The sequence below is a fragment of the Anomaloglossus baeobatrachus genome, chromosome 4, assembly GCF_048569485.1.
Source record: "Anomaloglossus baeobatrachus isolate aAnoBae1 chromosome 4, aAnoBae1.hap1, whole genome shotgun sequence".
Lineage (NCBI taxonomy): Eukaryota > Metazoa > Chordata > Amphibia > Anura > Aromobatidae > Anomaloglossus > Anomaloglossus baeobatrachus.
This window is the reverse complement of record NC_134356.1, coordinates 367,691,556-367,718,473: the sequence shown is the minus strand read 5'-3', so window position 1 is coordinate 367,718,473 and position 26,918 is coordinate 367,691,556. Positions and strand designations below refer to the sequence as shown.

Here is a 26,918-nt window from a genome sequence, read left to right as displayed (position 1 = left end):
GATTTAGGCTGTTAAACATCTACTGATTAGAAAAGCCGAGGAATTCCACGTGCACTGGATAATTGGTAACATTAATTCTGTGCGCATAGAATATCATATTATCGGCAGCACATCACCAGTTTACGCAAATGTACTGCTGATAACGATCTTCATGCCAGCATAAAAATCATAATGCTAGGAGAACAAGTGTTTATCTCCGTCAACAGGTGATTTCAGGCCCGTTTCCATGGGCTTATCTAAAGGAGACATAAGCAAGACCTCTGTATACTCAACAACTAACAGATTGTTATAGTAAATTTTATACATTGTTTTAGAATGGGATCAAAGGAAACTCCACCACTAATGAAGATGCAGAGTCAGATGATGACATGGATACTTATGGTAGAGAAAGCCTTGAGATCAAAGCGCATGACTTAAATATGCAAGTTGACTGGAATACCGAATTCCCGATCGGTGTGTCTATCCCAGTGGTTACCATTCACAGTATCATTTTTGACTTTGGACAAGTATGCTTCCTTGATGTTGTCGCTGTGGATTGTCTAAAGGGGGTAAGTAAAATTAATGCCAGCTCCTACAAAAGTTACCTAAAAGAAGTACAGTATATATAAATTCAGAGTTTAGTACCTGTTTGAAGTCAGGAAGGAAAATGAACATTTTACTTTCCTGATTCTATGTGTAGGGGATGGGTAAGAGCTCCAAAAAAAGAAGTTACAGAAGTAAGGCTATGTTCACACGGGGCATTTTGTTTGTTTTTTTTGCTGGGTTTTTCTCATTGGCTTTATACAAATGCTTGGAAACAAAATGCTGCCTTCACAGTCCCAGCAAAATGTCTGAGATTCCAGAAATCTCATGCACACACACAAACACTTGCGTTTTTTTTCTGACTGAAATGGCAACCTGCTAGGTTTTTGCTGCATTTTTGAAAGAAGCAGCATGTCAATTCTTTCAGCATTTTTGCTGAGTTTTTTCACCCATCCAAAGCAATGAGAGTGCAAAAAATGCTGTAAAAACGCAGCAAAAAACACCAGAAAAATCACAACCAAACCGCAGGTTATTTCTGGCCAAGAGATGAGGTTTTGCTACAGTTTTACTGCAGAAATAAAACACAGCAAAAAACACCCTTTGTAAACATAGTCTTAAGGCTTCAAGAAACAGATCAGGTTTTAGCTGGTACTAAAACTATAATTCGGTCAGTTGAGCAGTCATTATTTTAACGTAAAAAAACAGAAAGTAAGTTTAAAAGAATTGTGCAGAAATGCAATCAAGCCAATTTAACTTTATTTGCATGTGTGTGTCAATATACACCGTGTGCAGAATTATTAGGCAAGTTGTATTTTAGAGGATTATTTTTATTATTGATCAACAACTATGTTCTCAATCAACCCAAAACACTCATAAATATCAAAGCTTAATATTTTTGGAAGTTGGAGTGGGGTTTTTTTAGATTTGGCTATCTTAGGAGGATATCTGTTTGTGCAGGTAACTATTACTGTGCAGAATTATTAGGCAACTTAATAAAAAACAAATATATTCCCATCTCACTTATTTTCACCAGGTAAACCAATATAACTGCACAAAATTTAGAAATAAACATTTCTGACATGCAAAAACAAAACCCCAAAAAAATAGTGACCAATATAGCCACCTTTCTTTATGATGACACTAAACAGCCTACCATCCATAGACTCTGTCAGTTGCTTGATCTGTTTACGATCAACATTGTGTGCAGCAGCCACCACAGCCTCCCAGACACTGTTCCGAAAGGTGTACTGTTCCCTCCCTGTAGATCTCACATTTTATGAGAGACCACAGGTTCTCTATGGGGTTCAAATCAGGTGAACAAGGGGGCCATGTCATTATTTTTTCATCTTTTAGACCTTTACTGGCCAGCCACGCTGTGGAGTAGTTGGATGCATGTGATGGAGCATTGTCCTGCATGAAAATCATGTTTTTCTTGAATGATACAGACTTCTTCCTGTACCACTGCTTGAAGAAGTTGTCTTCCAGAAACTGGCAGTAGGTCTGGGAGTTGAGCTTCACTCCATCCTCAACCCAAAAAGGTCCCACAAGTTCATCTTTGAGGATACCAGCCCATACCAGTACCCCACCTCCACCTTGCTGGTGTCTGAGTCGGAGTGGAGCTCTCTGCCCTTTACTGATCCAGCCTCTGGCCCATCAATCTGTCACTCATTTCATCAGTCCATAAAACCTTTGAAAAATCAGTCTTAAGATATTTCTTGGCCCAGTCTTGACGTTTTATCTTATGTTTCTTGTTCAAAGGTGGTCGTTTTTCAGCCTTCCTCACCTGGGCCATGTCCCTGAGTATAGCACATGTTGTGCTTTTTGATACTCCAGTAACGTTGCAGCTCTGAAATATGGCCAAACTGGTGGCAAATGGCATCTTGGCAGCTTCACGCTTGATTTTTCCTCAATTCATGGGCAGTTATTTTGAGCACCACACTTCTTGCGACCCTGTTGGCTATTTGCCATGAAACGCTTGATTGTTCAGTGATCACGCTTCAAAAGTTTGGCAATTTCAAGACTGCTGCATCCCTCTGCAAGACATCTCACAATTTTTCGACTTTTCAGAGCCCATCAAATCTCTCTTCTGACCAATTTTGCCAAAGGAAAGGAAGTTGCCTAATAATTAAGCACACCTTATATAGGGTGTTGATGTCATTACACGACACCCCTCCTCATTATAGAGATGCACATCACCTGATTTACTTAATTGGTAGTTGGCTCTCAAGCCTATGCAACTTAGAGTAGGATAACATGTATAAAAAGTATCATGTGATCAAAATACTCATTTGCCTAATAATTCTGCACACAGTGTATTATATGTTCCTTTTAATTACGGTACCACTAAATACTGCACATTATTCTTCCAGAACCCAGGTAAGGTTACCTGGAAACATGGACCCCAATTCATGTCAGATGGCCAAAAGTCACATTATAGCAGTGCTACATGGAACCATGAGAATAAATATGATGGGATGCCACCATAACTTGACATAGCATGCAAGTTGTAAGAATTCTGGACCACATGCGACTTGTGTCTCAGTCTCGATCCAGGCCCGTCATCAGGGCATTACTGCCCTGACTGGTGTATGGGGCCCAGAGAATAGAAGCAAGGAGGGGGCCCGGCTGCTCACAGAGAACTACCCTTTCTCCTCCTGCTCTGCACTGATCTATGTGATCGGTGCAGAGCAGGAGAGAAAGCTGCCACGAAGAGCCATGCAGCTGAAGAACTGGTGAATTAGAAGATCAACTGTTGCAGCCTCTGTGCAGTTCCCAGTGGCTCCTCTCCTGCTCTGTAGCAATCAGGAACTGCAAGGTCTGGTAGTGTATAGTGTGTGTGTGTGTGTGTGTGTAAGTAAATGTGCCCGTAGCAGGGCTATGTGTAGCTATATGTGCATGTAGTGTGCATGTAGCAAAGCAGTATGTGCCTATAGCTGCATCTAGTGTGCATGTACTAGAGCTGTGTCTATATGTGCATGTAAAAAAGGCGCCAGGGGGTAGTGTTTTTATGCTAGCAAGTTTTCGTCGAGCTTTCACATAGTGGCAGCTCAGCAGCATCACGGGTTCAGTTTGTTTGGCGTCAGTACAGAAGAAATATGGGGGTGAGGTTGCTGGTGGGGCGCTCGTTTCACGTCACTCCCTTCCGTACGTGATTCTAGATTCATTCTTAGAGCACGGCGACGAAAAATTGAAGACGAAGGGCATATGCTGAGCGCTGTAATAGCTCACCGCCCTACGCTGGAGGAGGAGGGGGAGAACAACAGGCTCAAGGGACGGAAGAAAATAGAGGGCAAGAAAGAGGAGGGCGAGGCGGAAATCCAGGAGCACGGCCTGGAATACTGGTTCACCAAATGAGAGCGCCAGTGTCTGGCAGAAGCCGAGCAGAAGGAGCAGCCGAAGGCCGACAGAGGACGGGCAGCATACACTGTGGCGCATGCTCCAGAACTCTGCCACTGCCGTGGCGCAGCTCTACAAAGATCGAGTGTGTCAGCAGCAGGAGCAGCCGCTGTGGGTCACCTTCCAGAACGCCGCCACCGCGGTCACCAATCTATATAAAGATAGTGTGGCTATTCATCAGTGGACGTTTGATCTTGGAATTCAGGTTGGCTCTCAGCGCCGCAATAAGTATGTTGTGGCCTGGGTGAAACAACGTCGACGAACTATTTGTAGAGAGGATTTAATAAGCTTTCTTTGTGGAAAAATTCCACCTCCACGAAACTCGCGTGCACCACCAAGGCTAACTGTGGTGTCACCCAACCGGGCTTCTCCTTCAGAAACTGACTCACCTGTAGAGACTGATTTGCAACGATTCTGAGAAGCTATAGTGTCACGCCCAGGGGAGAGGGTACTCGGTCCTGGGCGTTAAACGGGAATGTCACTCTGCTGGCCGTTGCCCGGTCCCGTGCCCTGGGTCTTTTTTTTTGTAAAAGGGGTATTTACAGGGGTGAATATAGCTAGTCATGTGACGCCACCTGCAGGGCTGTGTAGTCGGTAAGCCAAACCTTCAACTCCGACTCCACGACTGCGACTCCCACATATATTGCTTATAGTTAAGTGAAAAATGTATTGTAGTACAATGTGAACATCAGACATCTAATATTTTTTATGACACAATCAAGATATTTAGATAAAAAATATATTTATTGGAATACAACCTTAGAACACAAAAAACTGTAATAAATTGTATATATGTAATACAATATGTAATATATATATAACATTGTATTACATATTGTATTACATATATACAATTTATTACAGTTTTTGTGTTCTAAAGTTGTATTCCAATATATTTTCTGTTCTAAATATCTTGATTATTGTATCATAAAAATGATTAAATGTCTGATGTTCACATTGCACTACAATTAATTTTTCACTTAAATATAAGCATTATACTAAATATTATTTAGTATGTTTTTGTTGAAAACTGTTTTTTGCCACTTACATAGTGTATTACATAGTGTGTGGGCAATATATATATATATATATATATATATAACACTATGTAATACACTATGTAAGTGGCAAAAACCAGTTCTCAACAAAAACATTCTAAATATCATTTGTGCAGTCTGCGAATTTGTTCTAAGAAATAGAATTGTTTCCATCAGATCCTTCATAGATTATCTCAAATCTGACCTAATAATTTTAACGCTAGAGAACAACCTCTCTACACTAACCTGGGTTGGAGGCAAAGCCGTAACCACATGGGCAACATCTCTATCAATTTCCGGGTGTAAAGGAATTGCCTCATGCACGGTCAGTTTTGATGAATGGTTGAATTTTTCTATTTCTTTGAGAGCAAGGGAAAAATGTTACTGAAATCTGGTCAATCTGATTGCTATAGGAGACGGAGTGAAATCTTTTTCCTTGCGGCAACGCTTTGCCTGCTCCATGTCATCCAAATACTTGTCAAAGTTAAACTCCTCATCTGATGAGGATGAAGATATGGCAGCAGTAGCACTATCAGGCCCCAAGTCCTCTTGCGCCTGGCAGTCCTGTAACCGCTCATCCTAACTGCTACCTCACTCAAAGCTTCTTTTCTTTTAGTAAGCTGTTGATCATCAAGCAGTATACGATGACTTGGGTCCATATAAACCGCTGCCAGAAGAATTTTATTTTCCAATAGCTGTGTCTCTCTCCATTTCATTAAAGCAGAAATGCCATTTGCGATTAAACCTCCTCTTTGGGACAGGCAAAATAGCAAGTTCTTCCACTCCCTTATGAAAATGCCAGGAGTTAAATCCTCCGCTTGTAATTTTTTAGTCACGGTAAATGGGTGATTAAGCAATTCCTTCAATTCAGCCACCTGTGTCCATTGACCTTCATTTAAGGTTACTTGAGGGTTCACCATATCTATAAGAAATTATTTTAGTTTAAGCAATCGCTCAGTCATTAAATAATTGCTGCCTCACCGAGTGGCTTGATCAACAACTGCCCCTTTCCCAGCACGTCTCTTCAAGATTGAATAAATTTTATGGGTTCTGGTGGCAATAACCACTTTCCTCACTTTTCCAATCAGATTTCAAGCATATCCGCCCAGTTTCACACATCCGGCTTTTTGCTGGTTTGTCGGATGCGGCGCACGCCAGTACAGTACGATACAGTAAAGTGGCAGCGCCGCAACTTCCGGGTCACATGACAGCATGTGACCGGCGTGTGTCGTGCTGCCACTGTACTGTATACACTGTACTGGAGTGTGCCGCATCCGCCAAACCAGCGAAAAGCCGGATATGTGAAATCAGGGTCCCTCTTGCAGACTCTCTTATTGCCAGCTGCAGCGTGTGCACAACACAGCGCATGTGATGAATATGAACGTGTTTTGAAGCAGATTCAACAAGATCATCTAAAAGTATCATTTTGCTGTTTTTCTGTTGTAATATCTGTTTGTTCCTCAGTTACATGACTAGCACTGTGACTCCATCTCACACATACTGAATCCTAAATTTTCTTCTAGATGTTGTTCATTACTCTCATTCATCAATTTAATTGTACTTATGTTTGAAGCATTGTCCTTTACAATAGCAAGAACCTGTTCCTTTTTGAGTTTGTAATCTTGCAGAACTTTTTTCACAAAGGCCTGGAGAAACTGGCTGGTGTGATGAGCTTTTAGTATCTTTTACTGCCAGTGTCTTGCTAACAATTTCTTTCTTGTTACAAACACATCGAACATTGATGGCAAAATTCAGTGAAATGCAGTGACTCTGGGTATTCCAGCAAAGGCAATGGGTTTCAAGATATGACATTCAGACACATCGTTTTGTGAGGATCCGTTTTTGTGCTCAAAAACAGATCCTCACAAAGAATGAGCATGTCAGTTTGTGGCCTTTTTCTAACCTGCTTTTGCTATTGAAAGCATTATTTATGAGCTCAAAAACCTTTCAGGTGATGCGGTTTTTTAAAAAGCTGATCTGCTTTTGCAGCTGATAAACGTATCCTCAAAAAACACAGCAAAAATGGTGTGTGTGAATGTAGCCTTAGATCAGGAATAGAACAGCCATTTATAGGACATTTCATAACTTTCCCAAATTACTATGAAAAAATATTCAGCACATTCTGCATTGCACTACTGTTCCTAATTTATGATATGTTTTAAAGGGAAGGTGTCGTCAAAAACAAAAAAAAAAATCAATAACTGAAAAAATGTTAATATTAATGTTTTGTTTAAATATTATTTGTTTTTAATTGAGCAAAATATAAAAAAAAAATTAAAAAGTTTGATATTTTCCACTGTTAAACACTAGGGGGAGCAGCTGCTGAAATCCTACAGAAATCCCACTGTAGAAATAGCCTAGATTACAGCTGCAGTAAAGTGGGCAGAATCTGCTTTCCTGTGTGTGGACAGTAGACAGTATCACACAGGATAGGATTAGATACACGGCTCAGCAGACAGTATCACACAGGATAGGATTAGATACACGGCTCAGCAGACAGTATCACACAGGATAGGATTAGATCACAGCTCTGCAGACAGTATCACACAGGATAGGATTAGAAACACAGCCCAGCAGAGAGTATCACACAGGATAGGATTAGAAACAGAGCCCAGCAGAGAGTATCACACAGGATAGGATTAGATACACGGCTCAGCAGACAGTATCACACAGGATAGGATTAGATACACAGCCCAGCAGAGTGTATCACACAGGATAGGATTAGATACACGGCTCAGCAGACAGTATCACACAGGATAGGATTAGATACACGGCTCAGCAGACAGTATCACACAGGATAGGATTAGATCACAGCTCTGCAGACAGTATCACACAGGAGAGTATTAGACACACGGCCCAGCAGACAGTATCACACAGGAGAGGATTTTACACGGCTCAGCAGACAGTATCACACAGAAGAGGATTAGATACACGGCTCAGCAGACAGTATCACACAGGATAGGATTAGATACACAGCTCAGCAGACAGTATCACACAGGATAGGATTAGATACACGGCTCAGCAGAGCGTATCACACAGGATAGGATTAGATACACGGCTCAGCAGACAGTATCACAGGATAGGATTAGATACACGGCTCAGCAGACAGTATCACAGGATAGGATTAGATACACGGCTCAGTAGACAGTATCACACAGGAGAGGATTAGATACACAGCTCAGCAGACAGTATCACACAGGATAGGATTAGATACACAGCTCAGCAGACAGTATCACACAGGATAGGATTAGATCACAGCTCTGCAGACAGTATCACACAGGAGAGTATTAGACACACGGCCCAGCAGACAGTATCATACAGGAGAGGATTTTACACGGCTCAGCAGACAGTATAACACAGAAGAGGATTAGATACACGGCTCAGCAGACAATATCACAGGATAGGATTAGATACACGGCTCAGCAGACAGTATCACACAGGATAGGATTAGATCACAGCTCTGCAGACAGTATCACACAGGATAGGATAAGATCACAGCTCAGCAGACAGTATCACACAGGATAGGATTAGATCACAGCTCTGCAGACAGTATCACACAGGAGAGTATTAGACACACGGCCCAGCAGACAGTATCACACAGGAGAGGATTTTACACGGCTCAGCAGACAGTATAACACAGAAGAGGATTAGATACACGGCTCAGCAGACAGTATCACAGGATAGGATTAGATACACGGCTCAGCAGACAGTATCACACAGGATAGGATTAGATCACAGCTCAGCAGACAGTATCACACAGGATAGGATTAGATCACAGCTCTGCAGACAGTATCACACAGGAGAGTATTAGACACACGGCCCAGCAGACAGTATCATACAGGAGAGGATTTTACACGGCTCAGCAGACAGTATAACACAGAAGAGGATTAGATACACGGCTCAGCAGACAGTATCACAGGATAGGATTAGATACACGGCTCAGCAGACAGTATCACACAGGATAGGATTAGATTCACAGCTCTGCAGACAGTATCACACAGGATAGGATAAGATCACAGCTCAGCAGACAGTATCACACAGGATAGGATTAGATCACAGCTCAGCAGACAGTATCACACAGGATAGGATTAGATCACAGCTCTGCAGACAGTATCACACAGGAGAGTATTAGGGGTACTTCACACACAGTGAGATCGCTACTGAGATCGCTTCTGAGTCACGTTTTTTGTGACCTCATTAGCGATCTCGCTGTGTGTGACACTGAGCAGCGATCTGGCCCCTGCTGTGAGATCGCTGCTCGTTACACACAGTGCTGGTTCGTTTTTTTATTGTTGCTCTCCCGCTGATAAGCACACATCGCTGTGTGTGACAGCGAGAGAGCAACAATCCTGAATGTGAAGGGAGCAGGAGCCGGCGTCTGACAGCCTGCGGTAAGCTGTAACCAAGGTAAACAGCGGGTAACCAAGGTGGTTACCCAATATTTACCTTCGTTACCAGCCTCCGCAGCTCTCACGCTGCCAGTGCCGGCTCCTGCTCCCTGCACACGCTAAGCGAAGTGCGCTGGTAACTAAGGTAAACATCGGGTAACCATACCCGATGTTTACCTTAGTTACCAGTGTCCGCAGCTTCCAGACGCCGGCTCCGTGCAAGCGCAGCGTCGCTTGCACGTCGCTGCTGGCTGGGGGCTGGTCACTGGTCGCTGGTGAGATGTGCCTGTTTGACAGCTCACCAGCGACCAGGTCAGATCGCTGGTGGGATCGCTGCTTTGTCGCTAAAGTGTGAAGGTACCCTTAGACACACGGCCCAGCAGACAGTATCACACAGGAGAGGATTTTACACGGCTCAGCAGACAGTATCACACAGGATAGGATTACATACACAGCTCAGCAGACAGTATCACACAGGATAGGATTAGATACACAGCCCAGCAGAGAGTATCACACAGGATAGGATTAGATACACGGCTCAGCAGACAGTATCAGACAAGATAGGATTAGATACACGGCTCAGCAGACCGTATCACAGGAGAGGATTAGATACACGGCTCAGCAGACAGTATCACACAGGAGAGGATTAGATACAAAGCCCTGCATACAGTATCCCCGGTTCATGCACAGGCAGACAGGTGGCAGGAGGAAGGAGGGGGGGTGAGTGGGGTTTTTTGGAGACGGTAGCAGCAGCAGTTCTCACATGCAGAGGCACACAAACACACACAGCAGCGGCGGCGGGCAGAGCGGAGGGAGTGTCATTGGAGACGGTAACGGCGAGGGTAGGCGGCCCGTACTCCCACATCCCGGCGGTTGACAGGGGTAAAGTGGAGCAAACAGCATAGCTGTGAGCTCCATAATGATGGCGCCGATCTCCTACCTCTGCTGTGATCTGGACAGCCCAGGGGGCGTGTCCAGGTCACAGCAGACGCCTACTGTAACGTTACTGAATGGGGCGGATCTCGACCACTGTTCTCTATGCACAGGGGCTGCCATAAAGGAGTAACTGTCGTTACACACACAGCAAATCCATGGCAGCCCCCAGTGCCTTCAGTAAAATTAGAAATAAAAACTAAATAAGCGGTGATTTTAATTTTGTATTAAAAATACTTGATTTCATAATCACTATTTTTAATACAAGAATAAAAAACCGCGACATCTTCCCTTTAAGAGTCTGAGTCGGTGCATTTTATGCCGACTCCACCAAAATGAGCTCCGTCTCAGACTCCACGTCTCCGACTCCACAGCCATGGCCACCTGCGGATTGAGGTTAAGGATAGAGAACCACAGCTGCTAAATGTGGGAACTGAAATATATTTTTAGATTTCTGCAAATATATTCATACACATTTTCCAAATTAAAAGAAAAAAACCCACTAATGTCCTTGTGCTGTGCCAGTCACCATTAACAAATTACAAGACATGAACTGTACACTCATAACATTATTTGTCTGTCCTGTGTAAACACCAACTAATTCACTGGAAGAGCCGTCACAAAGAGAATTGCAATATGTATTCCTAATGTCCCACAAACGAACAGAGTTGTCCATCGATGCAGAAGCAATTAATGTACTATCTGGGCTGAAGGCAAGACTGGTGACATTGTCAGTATGTCCTCTAAGCTCCTTATAAAGTGTGCCTGATGCCAGATCCCATAGTTTAAGGCGATGATCCTCCCCAGCAGAAGCCAAGTACTTTCCATTAGGAGAAAAAGCAAGAGCAAGCACAGGTCCTCTGTGACCGGTAAAAAGCCTGACAGAGTTTCCTTGTTGACTGCTCCACAAACGGACAGTTTTGTCTGTAGACCCTGTGGCAAGGTAATTGGAATTGGGATGGAACTTTACACAGTCCACATCTGCTAAATGTCCAGCATATATGCGGATAGGGAATGTTCGGTCAAATGACCACAGTCTGGCTGTGCGATCATGAGAGCCACTGGCGAAATACAAATTACATGTGCTTACATCAATATCCCATACTGGGTATGCATGACCCTTGTAAAGGACTGTGTTGGTAAAACTGTTCAAATCCCAGTAACGAATGGAAGCGTCCTCCGAGCACGACAAGAGGCCGGCATTCTTTGACAGGAAGCGCGTACTATAAACTGGCCCGCAATGGCCTCTCAGGATCTTCATCTCACTTCCGGCCTGCTCATCCAACTCACTCTCCTGTAGAATATCACTGGCTAGTTGTATGCGTGAAACATCCACTCCATTCGCTTCCGTTTTAAGCTTTTTTGCTTTCAGACTCCACAATTTTATAAAAGAGTTATCAAAACCAGCAACAAGTAGTTTCCCATTGGGGGAAATAGCGGCAGTGTTCACCACATTGTCAGTGTTGTAAAATGCATAATAGCATACAGTTGTGAGAGAAGGCGGCCCATCCTTAACCCTCTTCATACAATCCTGCAGCTGCTCGAGGACGGCTTCATTTTGGAGGATAGGCGCTGGTAAATCCTGGCCCTCCAGGCTACCAATTACTCCTCTTGTGGAAAAACTGTGACTGCCATAGAGTTGGTACCCTGTCCTCTTCACTGGTTGGATATCTAAATGGATGTGCAGCGACAGGGCCTTCAATAGGGCAAAGTTGTCATTACTCTGAAGGTAGCGAAGGAAATAGTTATAGCTGTCCTCCTGGAGGCTGACCACATACTTGTGCTCTAAGAAGGCTTGCAGCTTAGGGTTGGAGGCTATGTCCTGCACGGCCATTGTGGTCTGCAGCTGCTCTATGATCTCCCTCTGCACTGGATTCTGAAGGAACATTGCATGGAAGCGGCTGTAGAAGCTGTCCACCATGCTTTTCAGGCAATTGTGAACCATGTCCAGATGGATATACACAAATAGAGGGTAGAGCACCGCAGTCACAGCCTGGCTCTCTGCACAATCATTTTCTGACAGGAATCTTCGCAGCCGTGCAAACTGCAATTCATACTGCTGAGGCTCCTCCTGACAGGGGGCAAAAGAGATGAGATTGGAGCAGCTCGATTCACTCTGCACGTTCAGATTCGCCACCATTTCCTCTGCAGTCTGGCACAGTCTACTGCCTTGCTTTACAGATCCATCCACATCTGTGTGATGACGGCGTTTGAGATAGCAGGTTACCGCCAACTGAATTTGCTCCGTGCGTACCCGCTTCATGGTCGCCCGACAGCGGCAGACCGGGGCACAGGGGTCAGGACGGCGGCTGAGGGACGTCACCGGCAGCACGAGGTCCCGGGGCTGGGAAGAGAGGGTGGCGCGCGCTATAGACGCGATGGACTTCAGGAAAATTGTTGCGTAGTCAGCGCACGCGCAGAGCCGAGATCTCAAACTACGCATGCGCCGCCTACGCAACAATTTTCCCGAAGCCCATCGCGTAGGCAGCGCACGCGCAGAGCCGAAATCTCGGCTCTGCGCGTGCGCATCCTCTCGGTTCTCCGAGATCTCAAACTGCGCATGCGCGCTTCTACGCAACAATTTTCCCGAAGGCCATCGCGTAGACAACGCACGCACAGTTTGTGATCTCGGCTCTGCGCGTGCGCTGACTACGCAACAATTTTCCTGAAGTCCATCGCGTCTATAGCGCGCGCCACCCTCTCTTCCCAGCCCCGGGACCTCGTGCTGCCGGTGACGTCCTTCAGCTGCGGTCCTAACCCCTGTGCCCCGGTCTGCCGCTGCCGGGCGACCATGAAGCGGGTACGCACGGAGCAAATTCAGTTGGCGGTAACCTGCTATCTCAAACGCCGTCATCACACAGATGTGGATGGATCTGTAAAGCAAGGCAGTAGACTGTGCCAGACTGCAGAGGAAATGGTGGCGAATCTGAACGTGCAGAGTGAATCGAGCTGTTCCAATCTCATCTCTTTTGCCCCCTGTCAGGAGGAGCCTCAGCAGTATGAATTGCAGTTTGCACGGCTGCGAAGATTCCTGTCAGAAAATGATTGTGCAGAGAGCCAGGCTGTGACTGCGGTGCTCTACCCTCTATTTGTGTATATCCATCTGGACATGGTTCACAATTGCCTGAAAAGCATGGTGGACAGCTTCTACAGCCGCTTCCATGCAATGTTCCTTCAGAATCCAGTGCAGAGGGAGATCATAGAGCAGCTGCAGACCACAATGGCCGTGCAGGACATAGCCTTAAGCGGGCTTTACACACTACGATTTTGCTACAGCGCTCTCGTTGGGGTCACGGATTTTGTGCCGCACATCCGGCCGCTGTAGCGCTCTCGTGTGTGACGACTAGGAGCGATTTTGGATCGTTGCAAAAACGTCCAAAATCGCTCCTCGTTGACATGGGGGTCCGCTCCTAAGTATCGATGCTATCGCTTCGCCGAAGTTGTTCCTCGTTCCTGCGGCAGTGCACATCGCTGTGTGTGACCCCGTAGGAACGAGGAACATCTCCTTACCTGCCACCGGCCACAATGCGGAAGGAAGGAGATGGGCGGGTCGCATGTTAGCGATATCGGTACCTATATCGTAGCATATAAAGCCACCCTAACAGTTGAAGTTGTATGTTCAAACATCAGGTTTTTGCTGTGCAGCACAATCCGGCGATTTGCGGGAAAAACGCATCCGTTTTTTTTTTTTTGCCGCCGGGTGCGCTTTTTCCTCATAGACTTTTATTAACGCCGGATTGTGCCCCATGTACTTGCGTTTGATCCGGTTTTTGCCGGAAGCGGAAAAAAATTGTCACTCCGGCGGCTGCACAGGACGCAAAGAGGAACGTTTTTTTCCTGCGGCAAAACCGCACAGTGCCGGGTGCGGCATAGTGCATAATGAAAGTCTATGCGCCCCGGATCCGGTGGCATGTATCAAACGCCGGAAGCATTACCGGATCCAGGTTTTTCTTCTGAGCACGCCCAGAATTGTCAGAAAATCAATCACTCACTATCTCTCAAACTCTCTCACTCACTGACTCATTCACTCTCACCCACTCACCGATCACGGGCGCGGCGCTGCGCGGCTGTCACGAAGCTCTGGCGACTTCTCCTGATTTGATAATGCTGGCCGCCCATTATTCAATCTCTTATTCCCTGCTTTCCCCACCCACTGGCGCCTATTAATGGTTGCAGTCAGACACGCCCCCACGCTGAGTGACCGCTGTCTCACTGCAACCAATCACAGCCGCCGGTGGGCGGGTCTATATGTACAGTAAAATAAATAAAAAAAAAACAACGTGCGGTCCCCCCCAATTTTGCTACCAGCCAAGGTAAAGCCACACGGCTGCGGGCTGGTATTCTCAGGATGGGGAGCCCCACGTTATGGGGAGCCCCCCAGCCTAACAATATCAGCCAGGAGCCGCCCGGAATTGCCGCATCCATTAGATGCGACAGTCCCAGGACTCTACCTGCCTCATCCCGAATTGCCCTGGTGCAGTGGCAATTGGTGTAATAAGGGGTTAGTCATGGCAGGCGTCTGAGACACCCCCAATTATTAACCTGTAAGTGAAAGTAAATAAACACACACCCAAAAAAATACTTTATTTGGAATAAAAGACAAAAAACATCCTCTTTCACCATTTTATTAAAATCCCCAAATACCCCTCCAGGTCCGACGTAATCCACAGAGGTCCCACGACGATTTCACCTCTGCTACATGAAGCTGACAGGAGCGGCAGTAGAACACCTCTGCTCCTGGGAGCTCCACGTAGCAACTGAAGGGAGTCACGCTGTCAGCGGGGACGTCACTGAGGTAATGCCGGGGCGTGTGCGGTGATGATGCGTGCGGGGTAGTGCCTGCGTGTGCGGTGATAATGCGTGCGGTAGTGCCTGCGTGTGTGGTGATGGTGCGTGCAGGAGTGCCGGTGTATGTGCAGTGATGGTGCTTGCGGAAGTGCCGGTGTATGTGCAGTGATGATGCGTGCGGGAGTGCCGGTGTATGTGCGGTGATGGGGTGTGCGGAAATGCCAGTGTATGTGCAGTGATGATGCGTGCGGGAGTGCCGGTGTATGTGCGGTGATGGGGTGTGCGGAAGTGCCGGTGTATGTGCAGTGATGATGCATGCGGGAGTGCCGGTGCATGTGCGGTGCCAGTGCATGTGCGGTGATGGTGCGTGCGAGAGTGCCTGCATGTGCGGTGATGATGCATGTGAGAGTGCATGCGTGTGTGGTGATGATGGGGGCTGTAGTGCCTGCGTGTGCGGTGATGGTGAGTGCGAGAGTGCCTGCGTGTGCGGTGATGATGCGTGTGAGAGTGCCTGCGTGTGCGGTGATGATGCGTGCGGGAGTGCCTGCGTGTGCGGTGATGATGCGTGCGGTAGTGCCTGTGTGTGCCGTGATGATGCGTGCGGTAGTGCCTGTGTGTACGGTGATGATGCGTGCGAGAGTGCCTGCATGTGCGGTGATGGTGGGGGCGGTAGTGCCTGCATGTGTGCGGTGATGATGCGTGCGCGGTAATGATGCGTGCGAGAGTGCCTGCGTGTGCGGTGATGGTGGGGGCGGTAGTGCCTGCATGTGCGGTGATGGTGGGGGCGGTAGTGCCTGCGTGTGTGGTGATGATGCGTGCGCTAGTGCCTGTGTGTACGGTGATGATGCGTGCGAGAGTGCCTGCATGTGTGGTGATGGTGGGGGCGGTAGTGCCTGCATGTGTGCGGTGATGATGCGTGCGGTAGTGCTTGCGTGTGAGGTGATGATGCAGGCGAGAGTGCCTGCGTGTGCGGTGATGATGCGTGTGAGAGTGCCTGCATGTGCGGCGATGGTGGGGGCGGTAGTGCCTGTGTGTGCCGTGATGATGCGTGCGGTAGTGCCTGTGTGTGCCGTGATGATGCGTGCGGTAGTGCCTGCGTGTGCGGTGATGGTGGGGGCGGTAGTGCCTGCGTGTGCGGTGATGGTGGGGGTGGTAGTTCCTGCGTGTGCGGTGATGGTGGGGGCGGTAGTGCCTGCGTGTGTGGTGATGATGTGTGCGGTAGTGCCTGCGTGTGTGGTGATGGTGGGGGCTGTAGTGCCTGCTTGTGCGGTGATGGTGGGGGCGGTAGTGCCTGCGTGTGTGGTGATGATGTGTGCGGTAGTGCCTGCGTGTGTGGTGATGGTGGGGGCTGTAGTGCCTGCTTGTGCGGTGATGGTGGGGGCGGTAGTGCCGGAGTGTGCGGTGATGATGCGTGCGGTAGTGCATGCGTGTGTGGTGATGGTGGGGGCGGTAGTGCCTGCATGTGTGCGGTGATGATGCGTGCGGTAGTGCTTGCGTGTGCGGTGATGATGCGTGTGAGAGTGCCTGCATGTGCGGCGATGGTGGGGGCGGTAGTGCCTGTGTGTGCCGTGATGATGCGTGCGGTAGTGCCTGTGTGTGCCGTGATGATGCGTGCGGTAGTGCCTGCGTGTGCCGTGATGGTGGGGGCGGTAGTGCCTGCGTGTGCAGTGATGGTGGGGGCGGTAGTGCCTGCGTGTGTGGTGATGATGGGGGCGGTAGTGCCGGCGTGTGCGGTGTGATGCGTGCAGTAGTGCCTGTGTGTGTGGTGAAGGTGGGGGCGGTAGTGCCTGCGTGGGCGGTGATTATGCGTGCGGTAGTGCCTGCGTGTGTGGTGATGGTGGGGGTGGTAGTACCTGCGTGTGCGGTGATGATGCGTGCGGTAGTGCCTGCGTGTGTGGTAATGGTGGGGGCGGTAGTGCCTGCGTGTGCGGTGATGATGCGTGCGGTAGTGCCTGCGTGTGTGGTGATGGTGGGGGCGGTAGTGCCTGCGTGGGCCGTGATGATGCGTGCGGTAGTGCCTGCGTGTGTGGTGATGGTGGGGGCAGTAGTGCCTGCGTGTGCGGTGATGATGCGTGCGGTAGTGTCTGTGTGTGTGGTGATGGTGGGGGCAGTAGTGCCGGTGTTTGTGCGGTGATGATGGTGTCTCTCTCTCAGCACAAAACACCAAAAAAACTGATCCTTTTTTTGCTGGATCCGTCACATCCGTTTTTACACAATCTGAGACGGATCTGTTGTATCAGGCACAAACCAGATTGTCCCTGATTGGAAAAAACTGATGAGTGAACTTAGGAACCTCTGTCAGACTTTTTACTGGTCACAGAGGACCTGTGCTTGCTCTTGCTTTTTCTCCTAATGGAAAGTACTTGGCTTCTGCTGGGGAGGATCATCGACTTAAACTATGGGATCTGGCATCAGGCACACTTTATAAGGAGCTTAGAGGACATACTTACAATGTCACCAGTCTTGCCTTCAGCCCAGATAGTACATTAATTGCTTCTGCATCGATGGACAACTCTGTTCGTTTGTGGGACATTAGGAATACATATTGCAATTCTCTTTGTGACGGCTCTTCCAGTGAATTAGTTGGTGTTTACACAGGACAGACAAATAATGTTATGAGTGTACAGTTCATGTCTTGTAATTTGTTAATGGTGACTGGCACAGCACATGGACATTAGTGGGGTTTTTTCTTTTAATTTAGAAAATCGTGCAGTGCGGACCCTGTGAGGAGGTAAGTGTCTGAACCCCGATCCTAGTTTACTGGTGATGCCCCCGAATTATTTGGTTCGGTGAAGTCCATGAAGGTGTCCTCACCGGGCAGGTATTTATCAAGCCATGTAGAACTGGCGCCTGATCTAGGGCCCTGTGCCCCGTGCGTGTGCCGGTTCCAGCGGTATCTCCGGTACCCGACCTGGCGACCTCTCTCCTGTGCCCCCGGGTCACCGCTGCATGGACCCAGCTCAGGCACGTCCGCACACCTCTCCTGTGTGCCCCACTTCTCGACTCTCTACTGACTGCTGACCCCTCCCACTAGGCTGGCTAATCCCAAGGACTCCTTCCTTTCCATGGCGACCATCCCCTTACATTGTTAACCCTCTATGCCCAGTGTGGAGTGGAGAACTAGGATTTTAGTTGTGCTTTGGTGGTAGCTGCACTGGTACTCGAGGTCCCAGGGGGTAGGTCCTGCATCCCGAAGAGGATGTAGTTCCTTGTAGTGCCCTGAGGGTCTCAGGGGCGCTACAATAGCTCTCCATGGTCTGAGTGGTGCAATGGCTACTATAAGTGTTCGCTCAAGTACTCCAAGCTCACCCACCCACGTTGGTGGAAGTTTGAACACCAGCTGTAGGAGAAATGAACTTCTCGATGTCGATTTGAATACTTTCATATCATAGGAAATGGCACTGCACTTGGACAATGGTGGCACTAGAAAGCGTACCTCAGCCCAGTGCAGCAATGTCATTACAGACTCCCCAACCAATAAATACAACAGAATGATCTAAACCTACAAAATTTTAAAAAAATAAATAAAAAAATAAAAATCCACCATGCTGCTTGAAAGCCACTTTATCCTCAACATACTGTTTGAGGCTAGTTTCACACTTGTGTTGAACGGTATCCGTTGCATTGCGTTGTGTGACGGATGCAACGGATGTGTTGCATATAGCGGCACAACGGATGCTGCAAAACAACGGAATCCGTTTTGATTTTTTTTTTTTTTTTTTACAGTTTACCGGCGGCAGACTATTGTGAACGATCAGCTGATCGCTCACAGCAGCCGGCCACCGGGTGATCAGCTGATCGCTCACAGCAGCCGGCCGCCGGGTGATCAGCTGATCGCTCCCAATAGCCGGCCGCCGGGTGATCAGCTGATCGCTCACAGCAGCCGGCCGCCGGGTGATCAGCTGATCGCTCCCAGTAACCGGCCGCCGGGTGATCAGCTGATCGCTCTCATTAGCCGGGTGATAGCCGGGCGCCGGGTGATCAGCTGATCGCTCTCATTAGCCGAGCGCCGGGTGATCAGCTGATCGCTCCCAGTAGCCGGCTGCTGGGTGATCAGCTGATCGCTCCCAGTAGCCGGCCGCCGTGTGATCAGCTGATCACTCGGCCGCCGAGAATATGTGCGGGGTGGCTGGAGCCGAGCGGGGCCATGGCGCTAAGGACAGGAGAGTGTGTGTGTGTGTATACATGCGGAGTGGAGTGCTGGAGGGGGCGGAGCCAAGCAGGGAAGTGTCGGGCTCCCTGCACACGTACCCAGGGTAAATATCGGGTATAACTAGGCAAAGCACTTTCCTTGGTTACCCGATATTTACCTTGGTTACGGGTGCAGGGAGCCAGAGAGAGCATGCTGTTATGATCCGGAACCATGGAAGACCACCACAAATCATTGGCAAAAGGTGACAAGAGCATTGGCAACTAATCTGGCCGCCATCCCCTTACTAACCATCACAACTAGAAGTAGCCGAGGGGTGAACTAACATCCTGTGCACCGCGAACCCAGCTGGAGAACTAACTATCCTAAAGGTAGGAAAGATGAATAACTCTCTGCCTCAGAAAATAGACAAGAATAGCAAGCCCCCCCACATTCAAAGACTGCGGTGATATAGGAAAAACACAATACACAGGTAGATGACAGGATTTGCAAAAGGTGAAGCCCCCGCTGACTAAAATAGGAAAGGACAGGAAAGGGACTGATGGTGGCCAGAGAAAAACCCTGCAAAATACCAACTTCCTGATAGTACAAAAAGGCCCTCAGATCGCTCGATCTGAACTCCGTCCTATACCAGGTGCCCTTGTCATACCAATGAACAGAAAACAAGAATTATAACAAATTCAACAAGCCACAAACACATGGACCCAAAGGAGCTATACTCCACACAGAACTGCAGGGAGTTCTTCAACAATCCACTGAGGGGGAAAATCCCTGGAAGGAAATAAACTGAAACCAACCACAACAAATGACAAACCCAGATAATCAAAAGAACCAGACAATAAATAAAGAGCAAGCACTTATCTGGAGTAGATGTGGTGTAAAGCAGGATTAAGCAGGCTGGAGATACAAAGAACAACTGACATCCGGCAACAGCCTGCAATCAGACCAGGACTTAAATAAGCAGAGAGTTAGCAAAGGAAACACCCACTGCACAACACACCTGGTCCAAGTCCAAACCATTCCTGGCCACCAGAGGGAGCCTCCCAGCAGCCAAAACATAACTAACATTCACAACAGTACCCCCCCTTGAGGAGGGGTCACCGAACCCTCACCCACGCAACCGGGTCGCTCGGGATGAGCATGATGGAAGGCGCGAACCAACCTGTCCGCATGAATGTCAGAAGCCACAACCCAAGAGTTATCCTCCTGCCCATAACCCTTCCATTTCACAAGGTACTGAAGCTGACGCCTACTGCGACGGGAATCCAGAATTTTTTCAACCTCATACTCCAGATCCCCTTGTACCAAAACAGGGTCAGGAGGCGCTGCTGCAGGAACTGCTGGTTCCACATGTTTCTTCAACAAGGACTTATGGAAGACATTGTGAATCTTAAATGATGCAGGCAGAGTCAAACGGAAAGATACAGGGTTAATAATCTCCAAAATCTTATAAGGTCCAATAAATCTGGGCTTAAATTTAGGAGATGGAACTCTCATAGGAATATTTTTAGAGGACAACCACACCATGTCCCCTACTTTAAACCGGGGACCAACAGTCCGACGCCGGTTGGCAAACTTTTGGGCAGTTTCTTGGGACTGAAACAATTTATCCACTACCTGCCCCCAAATATGCTGCATTCTATTGATCACCGAATCCACCCCCGGACAGTCAGACGCCTCAAGCTGCCCTGAGAGGAACCTAGGGTGATACCCAAAATTGCAGAAAAAGGGGGACACCAATGTGGTAGAGCTAGCTCTATTGTTAAGGGCAAATTCAGCCAAAGGCAAAAACGAAATTTAGTCATCCTGATCCGCAGAAACAAAACACCGTAAATAGGTCTCTAGGGTCTGGTTAGCCCTTTCAGTCTGACCGTTGGTCTGAGGATGAAACGCCGAGGAGAAAGACAGCTGAACACCCAATTTGGAGCAAAAAATCCTCCAAAACCTGCATACAAACTGCACTCCTCTGTCAGAAACAATGTTTTCGGGAATACCATGCAAACGGACAACATGTTGGAAAAACAAAGGCACCAACTCTGATGAAGACGGCAACTTAGATAATGGAACCAAGTGGACCATCTTGGAGAATCTGTCACAGATCACCCAAATCACAGTCATTTTCTGAGAAACGGGAAGCTCTGAAATAAAATCCATAGAGATGTGCGTCCAAGGTTTTGTAGGTACAGGCAAAGGCAATAATAGCCCACTAAAACGAAAACAACAGGGCTTGGACCTAGAACAAACTCCACACGACTGCACAAAACGACGGACATCTCGGGACAGGGAAGGCCACCAAAAAGAGCGTCTCACAAGATCCCGAGTACCAATAATGCCAGGATGACCCGCCAAAACAGAGCAATGAACCTCAGAGACAACTCGGTCTCTCCATTGGTCTGGGACAAACAGTTGCCCTGTAGGACATCTCTCAGGTTTATCCCCCTGAAATTCCGCCAGTGCCAACCGCAGATCAGGCGAAATAGCCGAGAAAACTACACCATCATTCAGGATAGTAGACGGTTCGACAACCTCCAAAGAGTCAGCGCAGAAACTCCTGGAAAGGGCATCGGCCTTAACATTCTTGGTGCCCGGCAAAAAAGAGACCACAAAATTAAACCGGGTAAAAAACAAAGCCCACCTGGCCTGCCGAGGATTCAACCTCTTGGTCGATTCCAGATAGATGAGATTCTTGTGGTCCGTAAGCACCACAACTTGATGCCTAGCCCCCTCCAACCAATGCCTCCACTCTTCAAATGCCCACTTCATAGCCAATAATTCCCGGTTCCCCACATCATAATTCCGTTCAGAAGGAGCAAACTTCCGAGAGAAAAAGGCACAGGGCTTAAGTTTACGAAGTAGCGTCTCGTTGAGACAGAACAGCACCTGCTCCGATCTCTGAGGCATCGATCTCAACTTGAAATGGGTGAGACACATCAGGTTGCTGCAGAACTGGGGCAGAAGTGAATCACCTTTTAAGCTCCTGGAAGGCCACATAGCCTCAGGGGTCCAATGCTCCGCATCAGCTCCCTTCTTTGTCAAATCCGTCAGAGGTTTGACAATGGCAGAAACATTGGCTATAAATTTACGGTAAAAATTAGCAAACCCCAAAAACCGCTGCAGGGATTTTAGAGAAGTCGGTTGCACCCAGTCGTAAATAGCCTGAACCTTAACCGGGTCCATTTCGATAGCGGAGGGAGACAGGATGAAGCCCAAAAAGGAAATCCTTTGCACCCCAAAGAGGCACTTTGACCCCTTACCGTACAGTGCATTATCCTTAAGTATCTGAAAAACATCCCATACTTGCCCAACATGAGAGTCCCAATCATCAGAAAAAATCAAGATGTCATCCAAATACACAATCAAAAATTTACCAATAAGGTCCCGAAAAATATCATTCATGAAGGCCTGGAAGACGGAGGGTGCATTAGTTTAGTGAGCCCAAAAGGCATTACTAGGTACTCAAAATGCCCCTCAGGAGTATTAAAAGCCGTCTTCCATTCATCACCCTCCTTAATACGAATGAAATTATACGCACCCTTGAGATCCAGTTTCGTAAACCATTTGGCACTCTTCACTCTAGAGAACAGATCAGACATCAGAGGCAAAGGGTACTGATATTGAACCGTAATTTTATTAAGAAGACGGTAATCAATACAAGGCCTCAATGAACCATCTTTCTTAGCAACAAAAAAGAAGGCGGCACCCAAAGGAGAAGATGAGGGCCGAATGTGCCCCTTCTCCAATTATTCCCTGATGTATGACCGCATGGCATCATGTTCGGGCACAGACAAGTTGAAAATCCGCCCCTTGGGAAATTTACAACCGGGCACCAACTCAATGGCACAGTCACAGTCCCGGTGTGGGGGCAGAGAATCAGATTCCTGGTCATTAAATACATCACGGAAATCATACAAGAAGGCCGGAACATCAACTGCCTGAGCAGACGTGGATGACACGGAAAGGTCCTGATGCACACCTTGAGAACCCCAACTAGCTACCGACAAGGATCTCCAGTCAAGAACCGGATTATGGGTCTGTAACCACGGAAATCCCAGTACCAAGGTATCCTGTAGATTATGCAATACTAAAAATGTCCAAGTTTCCTGATGCGCTGGTGCAACTCTCATAGGCACCTGGGTCCAAAATTGGGGTTTATGTTCTGCCAAAGGGGTAGCATCAATGCCCCTTAAAGGAATAGGAGTCTGCAAAGGAACCATGGGGAAACCACAATCCCTAGCAAACCCAAAATCCATCAAATTGAGCGCTGCCCCTGAGTCCACAAAGGCAAATGCAGAAAAAGAAGACAATGAGCAAATCAATGTGACAGACAAAAGAAACTTTGGTTGCAAAGAACCCACAGTAACAGAAGTAGCCACTCCTTTCACATTTAGGGCAGACAGAGATGTTATGAGAAGCGTCTCCACAATAGAAGCACAGTCTATTCTTCCGTCTGAACCCCTGCCGACTAGCATTAGAAAGGACCCTATCACACTCCATAGGCTCCAAAGGCTGTTCCACAGGCACAAAACCAGCAGGTATCTTCCTGCGCTCACGTAAATGCCTATCAATCTGAATGGCCAAGGTCATAGAGGCATCAAGACCAGAAGGGACGGGAAATCCTACCATTACATCCTCCACAGCATCAGCAATACCCTTGCGAAAAAGAGCCGCAAGCGCATCATCATTCCATTTGGTAAGGACCGCCCACTTACGAAATTTCTGACAAAACGTTTCTGCAGAATCCAAACCCTGAGTTAAGGACAACAAGACCTTTTCTGCTTGGTCCACAATATTGGGTTCGTCATATAATAATCCCAAGGCCTGAAAAAAGGAGTCCACATCATTGAGAATCGGATCATCAGACGCTAAAGAGAAGGCCCAGTCCTGAGGGTCACCACGCAGCAAGGAGATAACAATCTTAACCTGCTGTACGGGATTCCCTGAGGACTTAGGGCGCAGGTCAAAAAATAATTTACAATTATTTTTGAAGCTCAAAAATCTCGCCCTATCTCCCGAAAAAAATTCAGGAACAGGAATCTTAGGCTCTGCAAGGGGAGTCTGTGCAAGATAAGACTCTATATGACGAACCTTAGCATCAAGATGAGCAACACGCTCACCCAATTCATCCATGCTAGAAGAAGAATCTTCCACAGAACCCAAAAAAGAAGAGGAAAAATACCAAAAAAAAAAAAAAAAATTCTCAGCAGCTTTTTTTTTTCTCCTTCTTAAGAGTACCCTTTAAATTTGTTGGCCGGATGTACTTTTATGATCCGGAACCATGGAAGACCACCACAAATCATTGGCAAAAGGTGACAAGAGCATTGGCAACTAATCTGGCCGCCATCCCCTTACTAACCATCACAACTAGAAGTAGCAGAGGGGTGAACTAACATCCTGTGCACCACGAACCCAGCCGGAGAACTAACTATCCTAAAGGTAGGAAAGATGAATAACTCTCTGCCCCAGAAAATAGACAAGAATAGCAAGCCCCCCCACATTCAAAGACTGCGGTGATATAGGAAAAACACAATACACAGGTAGATGACAGGATTAGCAAAAGGTGAGGCCCCCGCTGACTAAAATAGGAAAGGACAGGAAAGGGACTGATGGTGGCCAGAGAAAAACCCTGCAAAATACCAACTTCCTGATAGTACAAAAAGGCCCTCAGATCGCTCGATCTGAACTCCGTCCTATACCAGGTGCCCTTGTCATACCAATGAACAGAAAACAAGAATTATAACAAATTCAACAAGCCACAAACACATGGACCCAAAGGAGCTATACTCCACACAGAACTGCAGGGAGTTCTTCAACAATCCACTGAGGGGGAAAATCCCTGGAAGGAAATAAACTGAAACCAACCACAACAAATGACAAACCCAGATAATCAAAAGAACCAGACAATAAATAAAGAGCAAGCACTTATCTGGAGTAGATGTGGTGTAAAGCAGGATTAAGCAGGCTGGAGATACAAAGAACAACTGACATCCGGCAACAGCCTGCAATCAGACCAGGACTTAAATAAGCAGAGAGTTAGCAAAGGAAACACCCACTGCACAACACACCTGGTCCAAGTCCAAACCATTCCTGGCCACCAGAGGGAGCCTCCCAGCAGCCAAAACATAACTAACATTCACAACAGCATGCGCAGTGAAATCCTGAGGATTCCGCTGCTCAAAAAAACGTTACATGCTGCGTTCCTCCCGCTGGGCGGAAGCAACGGAGCGTCGCCCAGTGGAAGCAACGCAGGTCCTTTTGGCACAATCCGTCATCCATACAAGTCTATGGGAAACAGCGGAATCCGTTAACGGATTACACTGTTTTCCAAAAGGGCGGATTGTGACGGAAGGAAAAAAACGCAAGCGTGAAAGTACCCTTAAAGGAACCATCTTCCCTTGTTCACTGTCCAAAACAAACAAATTCAGGGATTGCTATATGTGCATGTAGCAGTGCCGTGTGCGTCTATGAGCATGTAGCAGAGCTATGTATATCTATGGGCATGTGGCAGAGCCGGTTCCCTGAAAATTGCCCGCACGGAAAATTGCCAATTGCAGCATTACAAAGTTTCAGATCTATGATATTTGAGGTGCAAGGTGAGGATGTTCACATGATATGTGATCAACTTGTGATTTACATTTGACCTAGTGCAAAACTGCAAAAATGCTGATAATCTGTGGTATTATCAGCAATAGATATACAGTCTGCTCTCATCTCTCACTGATTCTGCCTAAGGCTACATGCGCACGCTGCATCTTTTTGTGTTCACTGCAGCCAAAACTGCGCCTTGTCAGAGAGAGCCTGGAAATGTCACAAAAAATGCATGTAATTGTAGGTGCTTTTTTGCTGCGTTTTCGGTGCGTTTTTCACAACCTGCATTTTTGTGACAAATGTTGACAAAAACGCAGGAAGAATGAACATGCTGTGTTTTTTTTGTCACAAACTTTTGACAAATAAAACGCTGACAAATAAACTGCAATGTGCGCATAGCAAACCAGACTTCTCATAGACTTTGCTGGGAAGTCAAATGTCAGAAAGTTCTGACAAATAAACTGCAGCCAAAAACGCAGCAAAAAAAGCAGTGTGCGCATGTAGCCTAAAGGCCGCTTTACACGCTGCGATATCGGTACCGATATCGCTAGCGTGGGTACCCGCCCCCATCTGTTGTGCGACACGGGCAAATCGCTGCCCGTGCCGCACAACATCGCCCAGACCCGTCACACTACTTACCTGCCCGGCGACGTCGCTGTGACTGGCGAACCGCCTCCTTTCAAAGGGGGCGGTTCGTTCAGCGTCACAGCAACATCACAGCTGCGTCACTGAACCGCCGCCCAATAGAAGCGGAGGGGCGGAGATGAGCGGGACGTAACATCCTGCCCACCTTCCTTCCGCATCGCGGCCGGGAGGCAGGTAAGGAGAGGTTTCTCGTTCCTGCGGTGTCACACATAGTGATGTGTGCTGCCGCAGGAACGAGGAACAACCTCGTTACTGCTGCAGTAACGTTTTTTGAGAATGGACCACCATGTCACCGATGAGTGATTTTGCACATTTTTGCAACGATGCAATATCGCTCATAGGTGTCACACGCAACGGCATCGCTATATATAATATAATAAGCCCCCTTTACTCCTCCCACCAGCCCAAAACAGCAGCACATGCAGAACCAGCAGCAGTGTGATCCAAAGGAGCAATCACTACTATCTGTACTCA

General features: G+C 47.6%; 2 protein-coding genes and 2 pseudogenes across 3 annotated transcripts in view; 3 read left to right on the top strand and 1 right to left on the bottom strand.

Moving 5' to 3' along the window:
- Positions 1 to 26,918, top strand: part of LOC142303619 (pendrin-like) — a 241,044-nt gene that overhangs the window by 192,676 nt on the left and 21,450 nt on the right. For both annotated transcript variants that reach the window (XM_075345147.1, XM_075345146.1), the window contains exon 17: positions 315 to 548. In XM_075345147.1, coding sequence (XP_075201262.1) covers positions 315 to 548 — 234 coding nt within the window. The remainder of the gene's footprint in view (positions 1 to 314; positions 549 to 26,918) is intronic.
- Positions 3,020 to 18,564, top strand: LOC142301097 (HUWE1-associated protein modifying stress responses pseudogene; annotated as a pseudogene).
- On the bottom strand, positions 10,640 to 12,685 carry TAF5L (TATA-box binding protein associated factor 5 like). Its single transcript, XM_075345148.1, has one exon. The coding sequence runs from the start codon at positions 12,537 to 12,539 to the stop codon at positions 10,779 to 10,781; it is 1,761 nt and encodes a 586-aa protein (XP_075201263.1). The 5' UTR covers positions 12,540 to 12,685; the 3' UTR covers positions 10,640 to 10,778.
- LOC142301110 (TAF5-like RNA polymerase II p300/CBP-associated factor-associated factor 65 kDa subunit 5L pseudogene) lies at positions 12,924 to 17,894 on the top strand (annotated as a pseudogene).